This window comes from Papio anubis, chromosome 18 (assembly GCF_008728515.1).
Source record: "Papio anubis isolate 15944 chromosome 18, Panubis1.0, whole genome shotgun sequence".
NCBI lineage: Eukaryota > Metazoa > Chordata > Mammalia > Primates > Cercopithecidae > Papio > Papio anubis.
In genome coordinates, this window is record NC_044993.1 from 71,930,153 (window position 1) to 71,948,480 (window position 18,328).

General features: G+C 62.5%; 1 protein-coding gene across 3 annotated transcripts in view; it reads right to left on the reverse strand.

Moving 5' to 3' along the window:
- Nucleotides 1-18,236, reverse strand: part of TRAF7 (TNF receptor associated factor 7) — a 21,322-nt gene extending 3,086 nt beyond the window's left edge. Inside the window, exons 1-14 of one of the 3 annotated variants that reach the window (XM_003916371.5) lie at nt 18,110-18,236; nt 9,830-9,948; nt 9,416-9,473; nt 7,183-7,274; nt 4,239-4,355; nt 3,619-3,711; nt 3,369-3,402; nt 2,593-2,776; nt 2,368-2,502; nt 1,587-1,804; nt 1,432-1,505; nt 1,163-1,211; nt 952-1,079; nt 626-708 (exon numbers count right to left, since the gene is read on the reverse strand). In XM_003916371.5, coding sequence (XP_003916420.1) covers nt 626-708; nt 952-1,079; nt 1,163-1,211; nt 1,432-1,505; nt 1,587-1,804; nt 2,368-2,502; nt 2,593-2,776; nt 3,369-3,402; nt 3,619-3,711; nt 4,239-4,355; nt 7,183-7,274; nt 9,416-9,473; nt 9,830-9,910 — 1,346 coding nt within the window. In that variant the 5' untranslated portion in view covers nt 9,911-9,948; nt 18,110-18,236. Of the gene's footprint in view, nt 1-625; nt 709-951; nt 1,080-1,162; nt 1,212-1,431; nt 1,506-1,586; nt 1,805-2,367; nt 2,503-2,592; nt 2,777-3,368; nt 3,403-3,618; nt 3,712-4,238; nt 4,356-7,182; nt 7,275-9,415; nt 9,474-9,810; nt 9,949-18,109 lie in introns of those variants that run through there. The other 2 variants (XM_031658577.1, XM_031658578.1) reach the window with 2 other exon arrangements.
- Nucleotides 18,237-18,328: the final 92 nt, after the last annotated feature.

Here is an 18,328-nt window from a genome sequence, read left to right on the forward strand (position 1 = left end):
TATTTTCCAGTCTCCACACAGGAACCTTGGAAGGGGTGAGCCAGCCTGATGCCTGCCTGGAAAGCATTTGACAGCGAGCCGGGAGGTAATTACCCGCCCGTTAGCACTGAGTCAATCCCAGGGCCGGCTGCTGGCAGTCAAGCCGCCGCCTCCTGAAAACGAGCATCTCTCACGCACACGCTTACACGCTTGCTCCCACAAAGCCTCACGACAGGAGACAGGCAGGTAGGCCACCTGGAGGCAAGAAGGTGGCCAAGGTAGTTGCTCCGTGGTCCCTATGCCCTGGGCTCTGACTGCAGGCTGAGGAGAGCTGAGCTCCTGCCTTCACTCCCTAAGGTCCCCCCATCTTCTGGTTGCACGAGGAGCACCGGGGCCAGGACAAGGTTCTGCTGGGAGGCTGGCTATGCCAGTTGTTGGGAACACACAACTTCAGAGATGGTGCAGGCCACACAAGGGCCCACACACTGCTACCCAGGGAGCCAGTGCTGCTCCGGGTGGAGGGCGTCCTAGAGGTGGGGCACACACATAGCTACACAGGCTCGAGCTCATGGCTCACGGCCCACGGAGTAGCAGCACCACATCTCCTGACCTGGGAATCACTGGTCACACACGTGCCTGGACTCACCCCTGGATGCAGAGAGCCAGCACGATGCCATCGTGGCCCTCCAGTGTCTTCTGGCACTTGTAGGTGGTACATGTATCCCACACCTGCAGAGACCAGGGCCACAGTGGGTCCCAGCAAGGTCAGCCCGGTGCCAAGGGGCAGCATGACAGGAATGAGTAAGGGAGCCCTGCCCATGGGAGAAAGCCCCGCCCATGGGAGAAAGCCCCGCCCATGGGAGAAAGCCCTGCCCAGGAGAAGGTCCCACCTATAGGCAGGCTGGCAGTGCCAGGCATGCAGTAGTGCCCAACCCATCCAGGCTGCGGAGACTGAGGTAGGACTCCGTCTACCTTGATGGTCTTGTCAGAGGAGCCGCTGAAGAGCAGGTCACCCATGGAGTAGACGCAGAGACACCACACAGGGCCCTGGTGGCCCACAAAGGTCCCTTTGCATTTGAAGATCTGCTGAGGGTCATAGGCTGCAGAGACGGGAGCAGTGAGTGAGGGCCCCGTAGGGGTCCACGGGGAGGGCAGGTGGGAGCCGCGGCGGGCCCATACTCACAGCCTAGGATGCCCATGTTCAGCCGCGCGTTGATGTGGGACAGCTCGTCCTGCAGGGCAGAGGGCAGGTGGGCAGGGCTGCTGTGGGGCCAGTGCAGCCTCTCTGCCCCTGCTGCCCTGGGCCAGGGGTGAGCAGGGGCGACAGGAGTCCCTGCCACACACAGACCCCTGATCTTGACTAGTGGAGCCAAGGCCAGGGGAGGCCTCCCTGCCAGGGCCGCCAGCTTCCCTGGGTCTCACAACCCAGCCCCTGCAGCCCCGCCCACTCACATTTAACATGGATGCGTCCCGCCGGAACTCCATGAGGTCCTCGCTAAGCTTGCTCTGGTTTTCATCCAGGACGTCTGAGGAGCAGGAGGAGAGGGGGTGTCACTGGTGCCCGGAGCAGTGGCCAGGCCCCCACCTGCCCCAGTGCCCACCCTCACCAAACTTGAGCTCCAGGCTCTTCTCTAGCTGGTCAATCTTCTCCGAGAGCTTGCCCAGCATGGAGCGCAGGAAGGCGATCTCCTGGTCCTTCTGGGCCAGCGCCACGTGCATCTCGTGGAAGCGGTCGTCCGTCTGCTGCAGAAACTCCTTCAGGCCCTCGAAGCGGCAAGTCTCCAGGTGGGTCTCATAAGTGTCCTGGTTCCCGATGAACGTGCACCTGCGGGGACAGGACAGCTGCCCACCTGCCTGCCTGGTGGGTCCCTGCTGGTGCCTCCCTATCCCCAAGAATCCCCTTCGAGTGCTCCAGCCCTGTGGCCACTGCACCCCAGGTCCAGCTGCCCCTCCTCCCCACCCAGCTACCCCTGGGCAGCTTCACAAGTGAGGTACCATCACGTCACCCCTGCAGAGGTGTTTAAGGGTTCCTCACTCCCTGAGGATAAAACCCATGCCCCTCGGCAGCCTCCCTGCCCTGAAGAACTGGGCTCCTGCCTCTCCTCCCACCCCCACCTCCCTCTCCAGAGCTCTCAACCCCAGCATTTGTTCAATTCCGCCCATGCCTGGTGGGCTGCGGGAGCATCCATGCCCACCTTCCTGGCCGCCCTCGGCTCCACCTCTGTGTTTCCAGGGCCTTGGGCCTCTCCTGGGCTCCTGGGCCTCAGAGAGGATTACAGACCCTGGTGTGGTCCCAGCTCCGACCCACCTCCCCGGGACCAGCAAGCAGGCGGTTCTTAGCGGAGCCTGTGGAGGGACTGCGTCCGCCCCCGCCCGCCCCCCACTCACCCGTACTTGGAGTGGGGACATTTGATGTGCTCACACTCCTTGAGGTGGGCCTCCAGGTTCATCTTGAGCAGTGGGGGGCAGCTGGGGTTGTTGGGGCACCGCACAGGCCTGTAGTCACAGCTGCCCTCGTGGTCCCTGTGCCAGGGTGGGATGCGGGGAAGCCTGAGCCAAAGCCCCGAGAGGCAGCCCCCAGGGAGGCAAAGGTGCCCAGGGAGGGGCACTTACTTCCGGGCGCTGAGCTTGATGGTGAAGGGGCACCCTCGGGGGTCCACCTCAAAGATGGGGGGCTTCCCGCCGCCCGCCGCCCGGCAGCCGTGCCGGCAGTGGATGAAGAGCTCCCCGATCTGCTCGGCCACCGCGATGTTGTTCACCACCACGGTCAGTTTGACATTGTCCACAGGACACTTTTCTGGGGGAGGAGGGCGTGTTGACCCCCATGGCCTGCCTGGAACATGCTCCCTCACCGGGGTGGGCATGAGCCTCTTAACGGGGGTCAGATCTCCTGTCCATCTGCTCCTCTTGAGGCATGCAACATGGGAACGGGGGCACAGGTGGGCCACCAAGAAGGAGCAGCAGGTGGTGAGGAAGTGTCACCTGTGATACTCTCAGCTGTGCCCAGAAAAGTGTGGGGTGGGGCCAAGAGGGCAGAGGGCAGAGTGTGGACAGGCAGGCAGGAGCGGGCGCCATGCGGGAGGACGACAGCCTCACCAGTGAGAAAGGCCTCCGCAGAGGGTGCCCACCCTGACCTGGGGAGCCTTGGCCCACACCTGCTATGGGGTCTCTGAGTCTGGACACACTAGAATTTGGGGTGTCCCCACTCTGTTCATGGAGGGCCTGAGCCTCAGCTTGAGCATCCCAAGGACTGCTGCAGCCCCATCCCACCCCCAGCAGAGGCCAAACAGGCCCGGTCACTGTGCGGGGGACAAGGGAGAAGCTGCCCGTCTCTGCTCGGCAGCCAGGGGCACGGTCAGTGCCAGGCCTCGGCTGGGGCACGAGCCTACCTGACTTCAAGGCACATCTTCTACAGAACGTGTGCTGTGGAGGCAAAGGGCGGACTTGAGGGCAGCCACAGGGTCCTCTTTTCCCCAAGTCCACGGCCATGGCAGCCACAGGCCTCACTGCACCCCAATCCCAGTGCAGCCAGACCAGGCCTCAACCGAGGCCAGGGACCAGCAGCCCCGGCCCCTGAGAGGCCTGCGGTCCTGTGGGGGCCTCCGGCAGCATGGGGGCTGGGAAGGGGGGCTGACTCACCCCACACGTGGTGATCACGGGGTCTTTGAAGACACTGCAGCAGAGCTGACAGCACAGCTTCACCGAGGGCTGCTCCGCAAACACCAGTGGCTCCTGGAACCAAGTGTGAAAGGCAGGCAATGGCGGGAGGCCACCCTCAGCCCCACCACCACCCAGGCACCCAGGTGCTCTCGCTCCAGGCCTGGCTGTCCTCTGAGGACGGGGGCACATCCTGAGAGAGGCCTGCTTAGAGCTGGGGGGCTTGATCGGGGCCCAAGAGGGAAAGCGAGGTCTGTGGCCCCAGAGGCATGGCCCAGCCCAGGAAGATGAGTCCAGCTACCCAGTATTGGCCGCCCTCGCCTGCCTCCTTCCTGGGGTGAGACTGGAAAGGGCCCCGCCGGAGCCCCGTGCTTTCCACTGCCAGTTCCCGGGCAGCCCTGAGAAAGGGGAGTGGGGCACATACCCAGGGGACTCAGCCTGGCCCCTCGAGTCCCCACCACGGACCAAGCACTGCAGTTCCTGTCAGGCTCCAGCTGCCCTCCCCGTGAGCTGGGCTGGCATGGCGGAGGGGACGGTGCCTCCGTGCTACCGCTGCAGTGACAGCCCTGGAAGCCGCTCTGCGCTGAGTCCCCCACACCTACCGGCTCCTCCTCCTCCTCAGGCAGTGAGAATGTGGAGCGCAGGGACATGCTGGACTCTGAGTGCAGGGAGCGGACGGAGATGGCAGAGTCGGAGCGGCGGGGAGTGCTGATGGGGGGCTGCGCGGAGGGAGAGGCGCGTGTCAGGGGGCTCCGCACGGGGTCAGAGCCTTGGGGAGGACAGGAACCAGCCCGGGAGGGTAGCAGCACCCCTGGGGCCACCCCGGTCACTGCGGGCACTCTGCTCGTCCACAGGGGCCGTGGGTGGGTGTGGGGAGCTGATGCAGCCCAGGTCCCTGCCTGCCTGCCTGGGCGGCCTGGGCCGGGGTGCTGGGCTGCCCGCTCACGCCTGCCACCTCTCTTTGTGTAAATGGAGAGACTTCCTGCTATTCAATTCCACATACCCGAGCGGCTTCCTGCTTCCCGTGAGGGAATGTGGGCCGTGAGGGGGCACCTCCACCAGCCAATCCCGGGCAGCCGAGGCCGTGACCGCAGGATGGAAGGGCCAGGAAGGCTGGCAGGGAGCGGCGGCTGGGTTCCAGGTGCCCCCCGGGCCTGGCTGCTTGTCTGGCCTTGCTGCTGGGGTACACCAGGCCCGGCCGGGAGGCTCAGAGGGAAGGCAGGGCCAGGCCCCCACAGAACCTCAGCTGAGCTTCCCGAGGGCAGGAGTGAGGGACACAGGTGCCTGCCTCTGCCTGAGCTACCGACAGGGGAGTCTGGGGGAGGGGCAGACACTGTCCCTTCCTCCCCTCTGGCCTGGAAACCTCCAGAAGTTTCCGAGAGCCACGCTGCCCAAGGTTCCTCTTGTGGCGCTCTGACTGCAGAGGGGCCCAGCTGCGGCGGACGGCCACCTGGGGCCCTGCTGCTGCTCTGCGGAGCCTCTGGCCCCTTTCCCGGCAGCCCTGGGTATGAAACCCACAGAGCACAGGGGCAGAGCCAGTCCCAAGGCCGGCAGAGGGGGCATTGTGTCCCGTGTGCCCACCTCCCTTCAGGTCCCAAGGGCCCATCTGCATGGAAACAGCACGTAGAGAGCAGAAAGGAGTCAGAGGAAGGGAGTCATAAGGCCCCACGGCAGCAGGGAGAGCCCCAGAGGGGAGAGCAGAGCAGTAGCTGGCACGGGACCCACTTTCCCCGGCCTCCCACTGCTGCCCCAGAGTCTCCCGCCCGCCTGGGCATGGGGGCTAATGGCGGCCAGGCCTGGGGGGCAGGGGAAAGGGCAGGAAGGGGACTCCCTGTGTGGGCCTAAGGGCAAAGAGAGAAGATGTCCGCCCCTCTTTAAAGCCATAGTGACCCATGGGGATAGCAGGTGATTATGGGAACCACAAGCATGGTGGATGCGTGGCCTTCGGGTTGTGGAGACTAAAGCAGGCAGAGGCCCAAGGGACAGGGCCCAGACATACCCAACTCACCCTCGGCCTAGCACCCGGCACACGGGTGTGTTTGTTCAATTAATTAAAAACTTATTTTCTGGCCGAGCAAGGTGGCTCACGCCTGTAATCCCAGCACTTTGGGAGTCCAAAGTGGGCGGATCACTTGAGGCCAGGAGTTTGAGACCAGCCTGGCCAATGTGGTGAAAACCCATCTCTACTAAAAATACAAAAATTAGCTGGGCATGGTAGCACGGATGTGTAATCCCAGCTACTCGGGAGACTGAGGCAGGAGAATGGCTTGAACCCAGGAGGGAGAGGTTGCAGTTGAGCTGAGATTGCACCACTGCACTCCAGCATGGGTGACAAAACGAGATTTCATCTCAACAAACAAACATACAAACAAACAAACGAAACAAAAAAAATCTTTTCTTCTTATTGTTAGAAATGAAAAAAGAAGGCTGGGTGCGGTGGCTCATGCCTGTAATCCCAGCACTTTGGGAGGCCAAGGGGAGCGGATCACCTGAGGTCGGGAGTTTGAGACCAGCCTGACCAACATGGAGAAACCCTGTCTCTACTAAAAATTCAAAATTAGCCGGCAGTGGTGGCGCACGCCTGTGACCCCAGCTACTCGGGAGGCTGAGGCCAGAGAGTCACTTAAACCTGGGAGGCGGAGGTTGCGGTGAGCTGAGATCACACCACTGCACTCCTGCCTGGACAATAAGAGTGAAAGTCCATCTCAAAAAAAATAAAAAGAAAGGAAAAAGGAAAAGGCCTCGGTCCCAAGAGGGCCAGCAGGGCCACTACACCTGGTGTCCAAGGCACTGGAGAGAAGCAGCTGCCAGGGAGGCCCCACACGCCCCCACCCCCCGCTAGGCTGGTCCTTCATGCCCAGGGCAGAGTTGGCCTCTGTCCCCTGGGTAGGCCCAGAGCTCAGCAATGAGTGCCATTGACCAGGATGGCAGGGAATGACCACTGAGACCTTGGCCACAGGGCTCAGGTACCAGCAGCCAGCCCCCGACTGACCTGAACCTTTCTGCCCCCAACACAGCCAGCAACAGGGAATTATCTGGCTCCCCCAGCACTTGGCACAGGTTCCGCAGCCCCCACCCCATTCCCTCTGGTGTCCCCACAGCTTAGGTCCACACACCTTTCCTCTCCCTCCTCTCATCAGGACCCCTCCTCAAACCCTGCCTGGACCCAGCAACCCCACTCATTCCCTACTCAGCAGCAAAGCAACCTTTCAAAGTATATATTTTATTGTGTTATCCTGATCAAACCTTCTGTGGCTTCCACCTCCCTTAAGATAGAGCCAAATATGCCTCATTCTGGCCTGCAGGTGCCATGTCATCGGGCCCAGCTGCCCTCACTGGCTGCCCCCTGCCACCTACAGTCCAGCCACAGGAGCCTCCTTTCTCACAGACTTGCCATGCATGCTGAGGCCTCAGGGTATCCACAGGTTCTGTTCCTCTCCTGTGCCTCACCAGCTCACTGTCAGCTCCTTCTGGGACCGGGTCCCCCAGGAGGGAGGGTGGGGGGAAGCTGAGGCTCACACGGGCTCCTGCGGGGTGGGGACCTACCATGCTGTCCTCCTCGTCCCGCGGGGAGTAGGCAAGAGTGCTGGAGGAGGAGGGTGTCCTGCAGTGCTGCTTGTAGGTGCTGGTCCCATCAGCTGCAAGGCAAGATGGCTGGTGCGTGAGTGGGGGCTCCCTCAGCAGACGCGACGGAGGTGGGGCCCGTGCTCACAGCCCTCCCCAGGGCCAGGCAGGCAGAAAGCGTGCAGGGATGGTGCCGGGGAAGTTTGGGTTCCCTCTCAAGGTCAAAGCAGTGCCAGGAGCATGGACGCTGGGCTCGGTCTACATCTGGACACTGAGTCCAGCAGCCCAGCCCCAGCCCTGCCTACCCCAGGCAAGGTCTTCTTTCAAGGCCTCTACAAGCTCCCCAGCACCCCAGCCTGAGCCAGCTGAGGCCCATGGCCAACACGGAGCCGTCACTCTGAAGGCCGCCTGGCAGTAGCTGGGGATGCCGTTTTATTTGCCTCTTGAGGCGCCTCTGCCAGGTGAGTTCCCTGACAGCCTCCACTCACAGAGGTTCCGCTGAGGCCGAGGTGTGGGGCTGGGATGCAGAAGGGCCAGGACCGCATCCTGGTGTCCCTGGCACAGCCAGGACCAGGAAGTGGCCCCAGCCTTGGTGGCCTCCTCTGAGGCAGGAGCTGAAGTGCCCTCCCTCCTCCTGCCCGCACGTCACCCCAGCTTGGCCAGGGCCAGAGGGCAGGGCTGCCCTGGGAAGGGCCGGTCAGTCCACGTGGGAGCCAGAGAGAGCCACCTCCCGGACTCAGGACCAGCCAGGCTCGGATGTCACAAACAGTGCTGGGCTCAAAATCGAGGCCTCAAGAGGCTGCCGTGTGACTGGGCCTCGGTTTCCCCATCTGTCATGAGGGGCCAGGTGAGGCACCTGGGGGCGCCCTGCCTGGCTCTGCTCATCCCTGCTGCTGAGGGGCCAGGCACGGCAGCCATGCCCTGCCCCATCCTGGGCACCTTCTGCCGTGTGACGGGGCCATGGGGCTTCTAAGGGTAGATGAAAAGGCACCATTTTTTGTGGGGGTGGGATTAGGGATGATATTTATTTATTTTTTCCTCCAAAAGAACCATCCAAGAAAAAAAAAAAAAGAGGGCCCCTGGAGAGCCCCTGAGGAGGTCACTGGCAGCAAAGAGGCGCTACTGTGAACAGGTGTCCTTGGCGGCCCTGTGACCCCATGGCCAGGTTTATCAGAGCAATTTAAAAAACTAATTAGCACCTGGTGTGCTTCTACAAAGGGCAGAGTGCCAGAAACAAAGTCTCCCCAGAGTCCCCGCCCCGAACTAGGGTCCCTGGCCCTGCACCTCGGGAAGAAGGTGCTGCCACTTCCTCACGGTCTCCCTGAGCAAGGTGCTTGCGTTCAACCCGCAGCACTCTGGTTCTTAGGGTTTAGGGCTGAGAAGCAGCAAGGAAGCTTCAGGTTTCCGTCGTGTACCCTGCCCAGTGGTCATGTGCAGGTGAAGATTTATTGGGTTTGGCATGGTGGCTCATGCGTGTAATTCCAGCACTTTGGGAGGCCGAGGCAGGAGGATCACTTGAGCCCAGGAATTTGAGACCATCCTGGGCAACATGGTGCCACCTCATCGCTACCAAACATAAAAAATAAAATTAGCCAGGTGTGGTGGTGCCTGTGGTCCCAACTTCCTGGGAGGCTGAGGTAGGAGGACTAATCCCAGGAGGTGCAGGTTGCAGTGAGCCGAGATCGCGCCACTGTACTCCAACCTGGGTGACAGAGTGACACTCGTCTCAAAAAAACAAACCAGACTTATGGACCTCTTCCATTAATATTTTCCTATTAATATTTTACAACCGCAGCACTGGTACTGAAGCCCTAGGCCCAAACTCCAGAGAGGACCTCCGGGCACACAGGACCTTTCAGAGACTGGCCAGAAGCCTGAGACTGGGGACAAGCTAGGGATCACTGTGACAAGGGACAGGGCTGTGTGGTGGGGCTGGAGATGTCAGGGCAGCCTCCCAAGAGGGGATGAAGAGGGTAGGGGGAGAGGGCACAGCACAGTCACCAAGGCTCAAGGAGCAGGACACCCGACTCCTGTCCAGCAGGGAGGCCCAAGGCTGAGAGGCTGTGAGGACAGAGGCTGGGATGTGAGGCTGCCCACACCCAGCACTGGCACGCAACACCGGCTCACCAGGAAGTGCCCTTCAGTCCTAAGGAGGGTGGGTGTGGGGGTGCCCCAGTTATTCCCAGCCTGGGCTGGCCTCGGCTTAAGGGCTCACCTTTTGTGATGGTGGTGACGGCCGAAAAGGCGGGTCCGAAGGTCGTTTCCATTCTGGTCTAGAGGGAGGATGGAGGAGACCTGGCCTCATTCCCGGACACAAGGAGGACATGCACATGTGGAGCCCACTCACATACCTAACACGCGACTGGGCCAGGCCACGCAGCACTCACACGCCTAACACGCAACCAGGCCAGGCCACGCAGCACTCACACGCCTAACCATGCAACCAAGCTGCGCCGCGGAGCACTCACATGCCCAACACACACACGCGAGCTCCCCCGAGACCCAAGCTTGGGAGGGGACTGCGCTGGGAGCTCTGCAGGAAGCACCAGGTCCCTGGGGCATGCTGGGGGGTTCTGGGGATGTTGGGCATGCAGAGGGGCAGACCCTTACCCTTGGGGCACGCCCTTACCCCGGTGGTGACGTCTGGGGTGGGAAGGTTGCTGGGCCCTCCAGAGAAGCGGTTGTAGCGGGCACTCTTGCCCGAGCTCATGCTCTAGAGAGGCATCTAGGGTCCTTGGGCAGCATCTCCTGTGGGTGGAGCACAAATGAGGGGCTTGAGAGATGGAGCCCAGGCCCCTTTGAGCCAGCCGGGCCGCTGCAAGTATGCAGACCTGCTCTGGACCACCATGGGGCCGCTGCAGCCACCTTCCACCAGCAGCACCGGCTCAGGCAGGCCTCTAGGAGGCAAAGGCCCTTCACACGGATCCCAGGCATGCAGAGGCCGGGGCGGGCAGGCGGCTCTGCATCCCCGTCCCTCAAGACTTAGCCCTTTTTTTTTGTTTGTTTTGTTTTGTTTTGTTTTGTTTTTGAGACGTAGTCTCGCTCTGTCACCCAGGCTGGAGTGCAGTGGCCGGATCTCAGCTCACTGCAAGCTCCGCCTCCCGGGTTCACGCCATTCTCCTGCCTCAGCCTCCCGAGTAGCTGGGACTACAGGCGCCCGCCACCACGCCCGGCTAGTTTTTTGTATTTTTTAGTAGAGACGGGGTTTCACCGTGTTAGCCAGGATGGTCTCGATCTCCTGACCTCGTGATCCGCCCGTCTCGGCCTCCCAAAGTGCTGGGATTACAGGCGTGAGCCACCGCGCCCGGCAAGACTTAGCCCTTCTGAGCTCCTGAAGAGCCCACCCAGCTCTTCCCCAAGGTGGAAGGACCCCTGCCCGGCTCTCTCTACTCCTCTGGGTCCTGAGTCACAGCCAGTCACCTCCAGGCTGAATGTCCCTGGGGCCAAGGCTGGGCCTTGGTGGGTAGGCCCAGGGTGTGGCCCATGTGGCGGGATCCAGTCACATAGGGACCAGTCAAGGTACGACGAATGTGTTTCCTGTCGTGGCAGGTACGGTCAGGACCCAGTCAGCAGCAGGCTGCAGAGGGGGAGACAGCAGCGACACCCCAGAGAAAGAACCTGCAGGGGAAGTCACCGGAACCCAACTCTGCACAAACCGCACTGCACGGAAAAAACTGCAGGAGAGAGACGAGTCCGCCCCTGGAACCTGCGCAGGTCACACACACTCCCAACCGCGCCACAGGGACTCAGGGGCTGGTGGGGAAGGGGGGCAGGGAGAAGGCACACAGGAATCACCCTCCCCAGAAGACAGGGGCCGATGGGCCTGGGGGAGACGTGGCTGCTCTGTGGGTGCTGGGAGTGCTGGTCAGACCCAGGGACAGCTGCAGGGGAAGGTAGACATTAGAGGGAAAAGGAGACCCAGCCAACAGGTAACACCCGGGACAGAGCCCGGGGAAGGGGCTGTTCGTACCGGATGATGCCCACCCTCCCCCTGTGGGGCACCAGGCTCTGTCAGCAGGCACCCGTCCTCCCGAGCAGGTCCCGCTTTCAGGACCCCGGCCGCCTGGCAGCCAGGAGCCCGGCAGAGCGCGGCTGAGACAGCCCTGTCTCCTGCTGCCTGTGGATAGAGCTGCCGCTTGAAGCTGAGGTCCCTGTGAGGAGGAAAGTCACACCCCCAGGACTCCCGTCCTGGGCCCACCCACACTGTCTACCTCGAGGCCCATGCGCGGCACCCTGTGAGGACACACCACCCTGTGAGGACACACCACCCTGTGAGGACACACCACCCTGTGAGGACACACCACGGCTCGGCTCCCAAGGCAGGAGCCTTCAGAACAAGCGTGCTCTGGAGGCGGCGCAGCAGCAGGGAGCCCACCCCCGCAGCCCTGCTCTCACCCTGGGGAAGCCAGGCTGCAGACCAAGGCCCCAGGGACCTGAAAGGAGCAGGAGAGCCCTAGCCCCAGGCCAAGAAAGTGGCAGAGCTGGTCTCTGCCCCCACCCAGTGGGAGCACGGCTCAGGGGGCATCACTGAGTCCAGCTGGCTCCAGCACCTCCTCCATCAGTCCCTCCTGACTGGGCCCCTCTGGTGATGCCCGCCCTGCATGCGCCTTCAAGTTGCCACTCATCTCACCCACCATCGTGGCCGCAGTCTGGCCTAGGGCCCCCCAGCCCGGCCTACAGGTCTGCAGGGAGGGGCTGGCTCTCAAGCCCTTGGTTCCCTGCACTTGGGCTCCCAGACTGCCTACCACCCCTGCTGTCTCCTCTCCCCTTCTCTAGGCTGCCCAGGCTCACCTGTCCCTTCCAATGCCACCTGTAAGGCCACCCACCCTGGAGCCACTCAGCCTTCAGGACTCGGGCCTCAACCCGACATCTTAGCCCCTGTAGTTGGCAGTGCCGCGAGCCACCTAGCCCCACCTGCTCTGTGCATCCCATGGTGTTGGGAGATGGGGCCTGGCCAAAGCCTCCCTCGGCCTCCTCCAGGTCCCACTGCGACTCGAGGGGCTCGGCCCTGTGTGTCCCAGACTGGGCTGGCAGGGGACTCCTCTTGTGGAAGAGGCAGGGGCTCCTGAGCGTGGGCAGTGCCACACACCTGCAGCCAGGCTCAGAGGAGTCAGCCCTGGGACAGAGGTGTGGTTGTGGTGTGTCTAGAACGCTGTTCTGCCCTGGCACATACCTATCCCATCTCCAGCAGCTCCTGGCAGGAAGGTCGGGGAGAGCTGGCCAGGGCTTGCCTTTTGCCATCGTGCTTGGGGTGAAGATGTCCCAACTGGGGTAAGGCCCCGATAGCCTGAACCGCAGGGCTCCACGATTCAGCTCGGGAGGTTCAGCCCTTTTGGGAGCCCCAGGTTGGCTCCTGCCCCATGCGAGCAGGGAGGGATCACCAAGCAAGCCAAGCTAGGCACACTGACTTGCATTTTACAAACCCATCGGCTCCCTGCACTGCAAGCTTCCAGACCTCAGGTCAGTCAGGAGTTCTGTTAGTGATACCTGTCTGGAATTAGGTGGTCGGACTTAGTGAAGGAATGGAGAAGGAAATGAAAATGAATGGAGGAATGGAATGGAATAATGGAATGGAATGAAGAATGAAGGAATGGAAGGAAGGAGGGAAGACCACCAAGTGGACAGAGGGGGAGGGGAGGAAAGGAGGGAGGAGGAAGGAAGGAGGTGGAGGGGAGGGGGGCATGGAGGGGTGGGGGTGGAGGGAGGGGTGGAGGGGTGGAGGGGTGGAGGGGGCGGAGGGAGGGGTGGAGGGAGGAGGGAGGAGGAGGGTGGAGGGAGGTGGGAGGGAGGGACGTGGAGGGGATGCTCTGCACAGGAGGCTGCTTCCCAGTTCACTTGGGTTCAGTGTTCAGCTCCAGCCAGGGACACGGAGGTGGGAGGGACCCCAGGGCTGGAGGTGTCAGTGGCTTGTGTCCTGGCCCCAAGGCAGGATCCAACCTCAATCCTCAGGACCACAAGATGCCCAAGGCCTCCCCTCAGCCCAGTCCCAGGGGCTGGGTTTTGCAATAACAGTTTCCCCAGTAGGGAGAGGACCCCTCAGGCCACAGCTGGGACGTGCAATAGCTTGGCACCCCTGTGGCTGGGAGGCTGTCCTGGGGGCATGCCCTGTCCTCCAGAGGAAGGGTGCCTCTTTCCCACCCCACACTCATCAAGGCTGGGGCTGGCCGAGCAGGAAACTGTCAGCCAGACTGAGAACTCCCCTCCAGTGCTCTGGTCTCTCCACCCCCCAGTTCCCAGCGCTGGGGAAGTGGGGGGTGCTCTATAGCATTGGAGCCTCTTCCCAAACTGGGAGAAGCTACAGGAGCAGCTAGGGACTGAGACAGGGCTTTCCCCCACCAGCCCCTCTGCCCCTCCTTCCATGTCCCCACCACACTGCCCTTCTGGAGTCCGCACCGCCCGCTCCGTCTGCACCACCCAGGCTGGATGCTCCAGGGGGATTCGATCTTTGAAAGAGAAAAGTCCTTGAGGAAACGCAGCATCCACCCTGGGGAAGGCCAGTGCTGACCTTCAGGGACGAGGTGCATGGGTCGGCACTGTGCAGAGGAGAAGGGTAGGATTGGCCTCCCACTGTCCCCTCCTCCTGGGGCCAACATAGGGCAGCCCCTCCCTGACGTCACCTGAAACTGGGATTCAGGCCCAGGGTCTTCGTCCACCCCACATCCACATAGCAGGGATTCCGGGGCCCTGGGGGCAGCCACTGAACAATAAGGAAGCGGAAGTCTCCCTCAGCCCCTCTTTGCCTCCACCCCAGCCCCTCTTCAGCATATCCCTCAGCAGCCCCTCCCCAGCCCCCGCAAGCTGGGATTAGAGGGCTCTGCTGGGGCATCGCCCTGGGGGCATGTGGGATGCGGACACCCACCCCTTTCCCTGCAGACACACTTGGAGGGGGGTCTGGGTCAGGGGTCCCCGCCCACCTGGCAGCAGCCCAGGGGAGCCCTGCTGAGTGGGGGTGATGGGGGCTTCTAGATGCAGCTCCCTGCTGAGGCCAGGCCCAGCCTGAAAGCAGCTCCTCTAGCAATCCAGGGCAGGTGGGGTATGGGGGTCCCCTGAATATGTGTGGAGTGAGCCGTGGGTGGGTGTGCCTGTGAGGCCTGCAACTGCCCTGGGAGGAGCCTGGGATGGCTCCAGGAGCCTTTGCCCCGCCTGCCACAGGGCTGTGTGTGGCCGGCTGGCTGGACTGCGGCCAGAGCTCCGAGCATGGCCTCTGGCATCACAGAGCCTGCCCAGGGCACCCACAGACTGCCCGCCCCAGCCCAGCCCCTGCCTCAGCTCCCCCAGCCCAAGCCCAGGCCGCTAAATTCTATAGAAACAGGCCTGGTTGCCATAGCAAAGCCACACGCACTTCCGCCGCTGTTCCCTGACGTCCCTTAGAACGTTTTTTCCATCCCAAATAGGCAGGGTGTGACGTCGAAGGCCCCTGGGGTGTCCCTGGCCTCTGCCTGCCTTGGTCCTCAGGATCCCCTCAGAACCCCAGCAGGCCCTGGTCCGAGGCCAGCTTGGCCCCCCTTCCCTCCTAGCACTGCGCCCCCCTCGCCTGTCCCTGCCCCCCACACCCACAGCCCCAGCTCTGCAGAGGCCTCTGAACTCCCCAGCTCTGCTCCTACTGCAGCCACTCAGCCTCCAAGCCTGTCTTGCCCTGGCCAAGCCTCTCCAGTGTCCACAGCTCCCTCTGCTCCAGGGAGGGGGTCCCCCCAGCTTGGCCAAGGTTTTACCCCAACTTCACAGTAAAGATTCCTTTTCTGCCCCTCTGGCCCCTTGAGGGCTGGCGACATCTCTCAGTCCTTTTTTCCCGTATGTCATGGCTGTCTATTGTGTGGGGACTTGGTCCAGTCAAGGGGAAGTCCAGAGGGCTTCCTGGAGGATGAGGCTGCTGGGATCCAGAGTGGGGAGAGTATCCTGGGGCACAGGAAGAGACCCCAGCTTCACGGCCCCGGGCTGGGGAGTGCATTCCTGGCTCTCACCCAAGTGAAGTGGGCCTCAGACTCTTAGTAACAGGTCATGAGCTTTGCCCAAGAGCCAAGGGCAGCGGTGTGCGCCCCCCCCACCCCAGCCCATGTCTCCCAGTCCTGCTGTATGTTCTCATTTGCTTCCTGTGTGGCTCAGTCTCCCGGGCTCTCTCCTTCCTTCTGCCCTGCAGCAGCAGGGAGCTGACACAAACACTGGCCAGATCTGGGCCCGAAGAGGCAACAGGAACATGAGGGTAGAGACCGTCTGACCCACTCAGCCACCCAGCGCCCTCATGCCAGCGTGCCACCGCACTGCCACCTCCTTTCCCACACCGTCCCACGCCCCTCAGTCCTGGCCCTCTGCGTCGCTACCCCCACTTCCCACCTGGGCGCTTCTGGGGTTGGGCCACCTCCACCCCGAGTTTCCAGGCAGCTGGCCTCTTCCAGCTGGGTGAGGGCGTCCGGGTCTGCACATGACCAGCCCCAGCCTCCAGTGCTCACTTTCCCCTTTCACCTGCCCCACCTGGCTGCACCCTCCTCCTCCAGGGAGCAAGGCTGGGGGCAGCGGGGGATCTGTAGAAGACTAAGGGCTTGGTGGGTCCCTCTCCACAGGTTCCTCCCGCATGAGCCACACAGAGGGCCTGGTGAAGTCCTCGGTGCCCACCCACCGAGAAGGCCGGACCGAGACACATGCAGCCAACAGTTCTTGGCCCTCCCCACATGCCCTCCCTGATCCCGCAGGGCGTCGGTCCGGGAGATGCTGTGACACCATGGTCAAAGCAACGGGCACTGGGCTCAGACAGAGCTCGGTTCAAATTCCACTTCTGCCACTTTACAGCTGTGTACCTGCCCTCCCAGCCTCCAGTTTCTCGAAAAATGGAGTAGAGCCGGACCCTCGTCTGGAAGGAGCCAAGAGAAGATGCACCTGTCAAGAGGGAAGGCGACCCAGACAGTAGCTCCTCTGCTGAGCAGACCATGGAGACTGAGGAAGGTGGAGAGGCCGGCCCAGGCTGTGCCGTGGTGACCAGAGTCCCATTCCTTCTGCTTCGTCCACAGCTACCACATATCCAGAGCCCTGGCAGTGCCTGAGCCAGTCCCATGCCAAGCCGGGGAGCGGCTGCATCCCAGAGCCAGGCTGCCCATGCTTCCTGGCCAGGAGGCCTTTCAACCGCATCTTCCTCCTTTCCCCAAACTGCTCATTCCTTGTCCAACCAGCTGGCCGAGAGTCACACCAACCATGGGGTGCCAGGCCCTATGCGGGAGGGTGGGGACATGTGATGGCTGAACGCAAATCTGACCTGGGAGGAGCTAGGAACCTGGTGGGGGACACAGGCAGACAGAGGGGCAGGAGCCCCACCAATCGCCACTCAATCTGCCAAAGGCACTTTTCGGTGGGTGCCAAAGACCCTGAACTTTTCCATTCACTTCCAGAAATATCGTGACACTCGGCCCCAGTGGGCTACGGTGGAAGTCACTTCACTAGAGACCCTCAGGTTGGGGCATCAGGTTGGGGTGCCAACTCCTGGCCCCTCCCCTCCCTCGACCAGGCTACCCATACCACTGCTCCCCATCAGGACACGGGGCCCGGGGCTTCCACAGAGAACTATGAATGCCCAGAGCAGTGAAGTCAGGATATTCCCAATAGAGAGGCACAGGAAAGGGGTCTAGGAAGGGAGAAGCCCAAAGAGAAGGAATGAGGAAAAGGGAGGCTCCTCACTTGGCGAGGGCTAGGGGGCCTGTGTGTGCCCAGGAAGGGGTCGGAGGGGTGGTGAGAAAGGTGGGCAGACAGGCTGGGCGGCGTGAAATTCCTGAGCAAGCAAGCAGCCCTCCACCCCCAAGAGCAGGGTGGGATCCAGCAGGCCCCTCTCCTGGACTCCAGACTCAGCCCCAGCTGACCACTCTGGCCTGGCTCAAGACAACCATATCTTGACAGCTGGACCCCAGTGGGGATTAGGAGACGATGGCCTAGCCTCCGTCTCTCCTGCTTCCCCAGTGAACTCCGAAGTCTGTGGTCCACACACAGCTAGAAAGCTCTTTACCGGACCTAGATCGGACCCGCCTCTCCAGCGCTTCCTCAACCCCAAGTCATTTGAAAGCACAATAACCCCGCCCCCACCCCCGCCATGCACTCTGTGAACCTGGTCCGGCCTCATCGACTTCGCCTCTCCACTTGCCAGGGCTTGCTGGGGTGCGTCAGGCCCCTTCTCACCCCAGGCCTTTGTACATCGGACTCCCTCTTCTTGGAACGCTCCTCCTGCACGTCCCGGGACTGGCTGCTTCTCCATCAGGCCTTTGGCTAACGGTAGCGCCGCCCCCACCCCCGACCAGTACTCACTTTTTCAGCACCCTCTTTCTTTCTTTCACAGCACATACCGCCGCTCCCCATGATTTTGACTATCTCTTGTCCATCCCACCACCCTGTCTGTCTAGACCGGGAATAAGGGGGAGTTGTCCCGCAGGAGACATTTGTTATCGCAATTGAGGAAGAGCGGGTGTTTACTGGTATCTAGCGGCCGAGAGCCAGGCAGGCTGCTCCACATCCTACAATGTACAGGGCAGCCCCCCGCAGCAAAGAGCGACCCGGACCGCGTGGTCGATGGTGCGGAGGTTGGGGAACCCTGCAGCAGATGCCGATCACAGGAGAACTGGGACCGTGTTCTCCGCAGTCTCCCGGCGGCCAGAACAGTGCCTGGCACCCGGGCGGCTCGGGGAACGCAGGAAAAAGGAATGAGTAAAGAACGCGCGAGAACACAACGGAGCGAGGGACGGACAACTGACAGGCGGACGGACAGCGACGCAGACTCCGACCCCGACCCGGACCCGGACCCCGACCCCGACCGTCTCAGCCCCGCCCTCCCCCGCCCGACCCCTCGCCTCGCCTCGACCTCGACGCGCCCGATCCCGCCCCACTGCGCGGCCCCGAGGCGCGAGCTCCGGGTCGGGCGCGCCGCGGGGACACTCACCCGCCCGCGGCCGCCCGGGAGCGGCAGCACTGCCAGCCCGCTTCATGATGCCCCCTCGGCCGCCGGCCGGGAAAGGGACGGGACGCGCGAGCCGGAAGCGCTCGGCCGCTGCGCCCGCCGGGACTTGTAGTTCCCCACCTCTCGGGGCTCGGTCGGCTGCCTCACGCGCGGCATTTCCGAAACTACGACTTCCGGCGGCCTCGTCGTCGCGGGGCAGGA